At 50.6% G+C, this 6,817-nt stretch overlaps 1 protein-coding gene across 1 annotated transcript; it reads right to left on the reverse strand.

The window, feature by feature from the left end:
- Nucleotides 1-4,859: 4,859 nt before the first annotated feature.
- On the reverse strand, nucleotides 4,860-6,138 carry LOC127309591 (F-box/kelch-repeat protein At1g80440-like). The gene has a single exon (XM_051340384.2). The coding sequence runs from the start codon at nucleotides 6,034-6,036 to the stop codon at nucleotides 4,915-4,917; it is 1,122 nt and encodes a 373-aa protein (XP_051196344.1). The 5' UTR covers nucleotides 6,037-6,138; the 3' UTR covers nucleotides 4,860-4,914.
- Between the last annotated feature and the right edge of the window lie 679 nt (nucleotides 6,139-6,817).

Consider the following 6,817-nt stretch of genomic DNA (forward strand, 5'->3'; position numbering starts at 1 on the left):
GTAGAGACATGAATAGAGATAATAACTACTATATTAAAGATGAACAATTTCGATTTTTCTCAGATTTTTGAATTTTTTTTATGGATCAACATCGTAATGACACATGTGCTATTTAGTGGTTTGGTTCCTGCCGCCTTTGTACTATGTACGATTTTGGTGATGCATAACGATTTTCTCTACTAACATTGGTCATTTGTTTTCCTTTGATGGACCATTTGGGTGATTTAATGGGGTGGCTATGGCTGGTGTATGATTGAGGGCGGTGGTTACCCATGTGAAAAAGCACTAGATGGTTCCACGATGCCACGGTTTAACTCACAGCATCACACGTAGCCTCCCACCGCTCAGCCTAAGCAGTTTCTTATCCCTTTACGGGCTCTCTCCTCCACTCATTTTTCTCCTCTCTCTAAATCGGCACAGGACACGAGAGGGCAGCAGGGCGGAGGGGTGTCGCGGGAGGCTCCGTCAGGACGCCTCCGATGATCGTGAGGAGGCACGTCGCACCGCGCGAGGATCCGCCACGCCGTCGCAGGCGGCGTTGTATATTCGGCGGCGTTGTATATTAAAGATGAATAACTTTGATTTTTCTCAGATTTTTTACTTTTTTTTGTGGATCAACGTCGTAATGACACGTGTGCTATTTAGTGGTTTGGTTCCTGCTGCCTTTGTACTGTGTACGATTTTGGTGATGCATACCGATTTTATCTACTAACATTGGTCATTTTTTTTCCTTTGACGGACCATTTGGGTGATTTAATGGGGTGGCTATGGTTTGTGTATGATTGAGGGCGGTGGTTACCCATGTGAAAAAGCACTGGATGGTTCCACGATGCCACGGTTTAACTCACAGCATCACACGTAACCTCCCACCGCTCAGCCTAAGCAGTTTCTTAACCCTTTACGGACTCTCTCCTCCACTCATTTTTCTCCTCTCTCTAAATTGGCACAGGACACGGGAGGGCAGCATGGCGGAGGGGTGTCGCGGGAGGCTCCGTCAGGACGCCTCCGATGATCGTGAGGAGGCACGTCACACCGCGCGAGGATCCGCCACGCCGCCGCCGACGAGCGCGACGAGATGCTTCTCTTCGCGGGAGGTTCCACCACGTCGCCGTCGAGCACGAGGAGGCACGCCGCGTCTCCGGAGGCTCCGCAACGCCGTCTGCGACGAGCACGAGGAGGCGCGCCGCGTCTCGGGAGGCTCCGCCATGCCGCCGGCGATGACCACGATGACGCGAGTCGCGGCGGCTCCTCCGCCAGACGTCTCTGACGAGCGCGACGAGGCGTGTTGCGGGAACGTTCCACCAGGACACCTCCGACGAGGATGACGAGGCGCGTCGCGGGAAGCTTACCTCGTTGGCCACAGCTTGCACAGCCTCACCACGCCTCCGCCTCCTCCTCTCCCGTTTCCCCGCTACCATGGTGCTCAGCCGCACCCGTACTCGCTCGCCCGGAAATCCTAGCCTCGCCCTGGGCTTGGTCGTCGGCGCTGCTCAGACGTCGCCGCACCTCCGGCTGGTCCTCCTCGTGGAGCAGGTATTCCTTTACTTTGTCTGCACCTCATGGAGCCCGAGTTCCTTCTCCACTACATCGACGCCGAAAGCCACCTCCTAGAACCTCGCTTCGGCCATGTCATCCCTTCCCATCGGTGGGTGGTTGGTGGTTCACCGTCGGGGAAGCTGACGAGGTATCTTCCACTCCGGCTTCCGGCTCAGTCGTCGTGGCAGCAGGCGCCGATCTGGCCTCCCCACGACATCGGGAGGGAGTTGGGGTCGCGGCGCCGTCACCGGCATGGAGGTGGGACAGTGAGCAGGGAGCGGCGAGGAGGTGATGCCCGTGTCAACCACAGGTGCGGAGGCCACCAGCGGCAACGAGCGGCGTCGGTCCACAATTACATGCCCTCCTGCGTCTGGGTGGCCTCTCTCTGTTCTTCCTCTCCCGCCTCACTTGCCCTCTTTCTCGAGCAGAGGGGCAGCGCACCGTTGCATCTAGACCTTCGTCTGCATGTTTGTTTGTCCATCGGGTGAGGAACTTCCAAAACATGAAAAATGGTATTGCTTTGTTTGTCCATCGGGTGAAGAACAAAGTTTGGTTCCAGATTTTTGTTCGCTCTTTTATTTATTGACTTCTAGCTTGCAAGGTGTACTATTCTGTGATGTTCCAGGATTCAGATTGTGGAAAAGGAGCCTGCCACTAAACTGTTCTGTCCATGAGTATGCCATCCTCAAGATGTCTGATGCAGGCAAGAACTTCATGCTTTCTTGCTCTGGTTGGTGGGTCCGATGATCTTGCAATATCTCTGAGTTGTGCACAAGAAGACTTTTTGTGTAGGTTTATTCTTGAGGGACATGCCCGACGAGGATATTTCGAGGTGATGAAGTATTCAGCCTTCGACTCATCCTTTCTTTCTTTAACATATGGGTGCACAATATTGATCTCCTTTTCTGTCACCCGAGCGGCAAGGCGAAGCTTCAGTTGCTGAAAATAGCGGTGCTAGCATGAGGATCACATGTTCGCCTGTCTCTTATTTCTTTCTCTTTTGGTATATCTTTCTCAGTCCTGATACCTTTTGATGGTTAGTCTTTCCTTGGTTTATGCTTACAGATTGGCCTGATGTAGATGTACATAGCAGTGAGGCATTGCTATTGCAGGTAAAATTCTGGCTAAGTGTTTATTTTCTTCTTTCCACATACAGTTTTTCGTCTTTGAGTTGATCATTCAGTAAGATCAAGCAACATAATGCTATAACTACCTGATTTCTTACAGTTTCAGGTTGTAGTCACACCCATTTGAGTTGTTGTTGTGTTAAGCTTCTGGTTCATCTTTTTCTACAATCTGTTTCGTTCTGCAGTTAGACAAGATAAATATGAATATCAAAAGGGTTGTTGGATATCGGCAATGGTGCAATAAATTGTGGAATGCCATTCGATTTGCAATGGGCAGGCTTGGTGATCATTACAGTCCACTAGCAATTATCGTTGTGTCTCCAGTGACTCCAATCTGCAAATAGATACTCTCAGTATTTAATAAGGCTGTTGTTAAAACTCTGCCCTCATTACAAGCATGCAAGTTCTTTGATGGAACATCTGCTATATACTCATGGTAGAGCTCTCTTTTTTCTGTCATGAATAAAATGACAACACACTGATTTATTTACTGTAGTGTTTAGGTGCACGGTTGAAATGTTGTTCAATGTGTGCTTATTATGAAAATTATATACAAGCGCCTTTTTAATGCACCTAATGCATGGTGATCTCGAAAGGTCATTTTGGTTGTTCTGGACCGGACTACCATTTTTTCATCACCACTCAATGCTTGGATGGGTCGGTAATAGGTTTAGATTTGTAGGTTACCACTGAATTAGTAAATTTGGCTTATGCTTGTGGTGATTTCAGCATAATACGATGTCAGATTCCTGTTAGTTCATTGTTTTAGTTTTTAAATTTGAATTTTAATATTCCTACTATATTAGCTTGCTTTGGCCGAGCCTTGAAATTTACTTCCTTTCAACAATTATTTGAACTGGTTTAAGGCGTGATCAGAAATCCTCCAGCTTATGGATTCCCGAAACTCTAGCGTGGAGCAGTGCCAAAAAAGTCTAGCTTCACAGAGCCAGATTCGAGAAGCCTGCCCAATTTGATGTACAAATATACATTTATAGCTGGATTTGGTAAGTTTCTTTGGAATATGATGTTTTTTTACTGTCTAGAATAGCAAGACACCTGATGCACCAGGGAATATATTTAGATTGAAACCTATATGTTTACCTAATATTACTGACTCCAAAAATACGGCCCTTTCAGATTAAAGGGGCATTGTCACCATTCACATCTTGATGGCAGAGCAATGATGCGCATCCACTGGTTATAGAGAGATCTGAGGTTTTGACTTCCTTGCTCTAGCATTACATTTTTTTAGTTGCCTTACGATGTACTACTTGATTCTGGAAATCGAAGCTTAATATGGTTATTACTTATGTGAACGGTGATATATGTTTGCCTTATAATGTAAACTTGTATCCACATGTTTCTTATGTTTATGATTATCAATGGGAATGTGTGTGTGTGTGTTTCAGGCCAATTTCATTTTAGACGAGAGAAAAAATTTGTATTAGCAAGGAATGGAAAAAATATTTGATTATACTTCTGGGTTGGGTTCCATGTTCATTTGTTTCGAGCTATTTCATTGTCTTCCATTGCTCTGGACAGTTGACATGGCATTGAATGCATCAATTATCTCACTTCAGCACACCACATTTTCATGTGGTTTCTCTCAAGATCTAGATTTTACACATGAATTTGATTATAAGTTGTTCAGTTGTTCATATTCATATAATATTTCTACCTTCTTCTTTTGCTAGGTTGACCATATCAGTGCAAATATCAAGAAGGTGCATCAAAACTATGGAACTGTGTGCGCTGCTGACTTCACTTACCACTATAAAGCTTTTGGCCCTAATAAGACCAGTTCATATTAACACTATGTGTACCTGTCTCACCTATCTATCCTGTTTTGTAAGATCAGGTTTTTGAACACATGTATCTATCTGGTAGATCACCAGTGGATCTTTTCATATAGCTTCAGCACTGGCGCGGCGTACCGCCGCGCCCTTCTTTTGCTAGTAGAATTTATGTATTGACCCTTTGTATGCATCAGATCAGGCTGGCCTCCTTTTCCAAGAAAAAAAAGTGATTTTTTTGTTGTTTGGATCGTTTAGACGGAGCTGTCCACTGTCCACGGCGCAAGGAAAGCTACCGCTGCAGCGGTCATCCGTTGTGTTGGCAGTGTGCCATGCTGCCGTTGCGTTCGTGCAAAATACATAACGACGGCTGCCGCGGGTTACAAATGTTTCTCCCGTGGTTTGGATTTCACATTCAGATTTAATTATACACAATATGTACATACGCTGACGTTTTGCTATACTTCTACGCAACACGCGGCCTGCACGTGCCCGGCGAACTCCGGCGGTGCCACGGCGCGCGCCCACGACGGCGCCGCCCCATTGGCTCCAGTCTCCTCGCTGAGCACGTACACGGCCTGTTCACCACCACCGTGGCGCCCGGCGCCAAGAACGACGACGCGCCCGTCTCCGATGGCCACGAGAGTCGTCGCCGCGCGTCCGTCCTCGGGCACCCGCGCTACCGACCGCCACGGGTTGCCGCTGTCCCGCGCCGCGAGGTGGCCGTCGCGGAGCATGTACATGGGCCCTGCCGCGGACGGCGCAACGCAGCAAGTCCTCGGGCATGTCCCCTCATCCACCACCCGTTCCTGCACCGGGCCCCACGCCCAGGCGGCCGTGTCGAACGCCTCGCCGGTGCCGGAGAACCGGCCCTGCGCCTGCGTCGGGTACCCGCCGACCACGACGAACCTGCCGTCGACGCAGACGCCCCTGGCCTCGTCCCGCTCCAGCGCCATGTCGGGCAGCGCCGCCCACGCGTCGGCCTCGGCGTCGTAGGCCGCGGCCGACCGCAGCGCGTTCTTCTGCTCGTCGTGCCCCCCGGCGACGAACACCCTCCCTCCCGCCGCCGCGCACGCGAAGAACGAGCGCCGCGGCCCGGGCATCGGCGCGCCGCGCCGCCACGAGCCGGCCAGGAAGTCGTACACGTGCACCGTGTCCGTCGGCGTCCACGTCTCGGGGTCCCACCCGCCGAGCACCACCAGCTTCCTCCTCCCCCCGCACGCCACGGCGGCGAGCTGGCAGAAGAGCGGCAGGCCCCCGCCACCCGGGAACGGGGGCAGCGTGGCCCAGCCACCGTCGGCCGGGTCGTGGAGCACGAGGCGGTAGGAGTTGGAGAGGGCGGCGGACGCGGCGTACTTGCAGGCGGGGCCGGAGGTGGCGAGCGGGGGCAGGGCCTGGGAGAGAGCGATGAGCGGGCGGGACAGGCCGTTGGCCCGGCGGAGGCGGCTGTAGAGCGGCGACTCCACCTCCGCCTTCCACTGCCGCGAGGTGTGGTGCGCCGCGGGGAGCTGCCGGAACCCCACCCGGAGCAGGCATTCCCGCGCCACGTCCTCGGGGAGCCCTGGGATCAGTTCACCCATTGTCGGTCGATCAACCTCGATTTCAAGCTTGATTCGCTTCTTCCTCCAACCAAAAAGAGACGATCTTTCTTACTAGTATTCTGTATCTGCAGCAAGGATCGAGCAGTGAAGTGAGTTGTTTGGCGACGGGCGGGGTGGCGTGCTTTATAGTACGTAGAACAGACGAGGGTTTGGATTAAAAACATTGTCAGGAAACACCCGGATTTCGATCCGATTTGGATTTGGATGCGAGGAAACGGGGGCGAGCGCGCGGGAACACGACACACGGTTTCCGTTTCCTGTGGAACGGCGGGGGCGGCGCTCGCCGTCATAATCTCGGATCATATCATATCCGGAAACCACTTGCCTCCAGAAAAATATTGGTCTGGATCGAGACGTTGTGATTGATCCGTCCCCAGTTCCGTGCCAAGCCGCAGGTTTGCCGTCGCCGGAATCCGACCGGCAGGACTAGATGGATCTGTATGGATGGTTTATTCGGACATGCAGCGCGATTGGTGGGTGTCTCAGGGCACACTGAACTGGATTTTATGGTCAGGAACTCAGGATACGACGGGCAATTGTTGTTTACTCCCTGCATTTTAATATATAAACTGTGTTTTGAATTTAGTCAAAGTTAATTTTTCTAAAGTTTGACTATAGATGTAACAAAAAATATGAACATCCATAATTGCAAATGTGTATAATATAAAAATACATTTCAAGATGATTCTAATACTCCAACTTCATTTTTATTTTGGATATTATTATTTTTCCTATACTTTTAATCCAACTTCATGATGTT

Source organism: Lolium perenne, chromosome 6, assembly GCF_019359855.2.
Source record: "Lolium perenne isolate Kyuss_39 chromosome 6, Kyuss_2.0, whole genome shotgun sequence".
Lineage (NCBI taxonomy): Eukaryota > Viridiplantae > Streptophyta > Magnoliopsida > Poales > Poaceae > Lolium > Lolium perenne.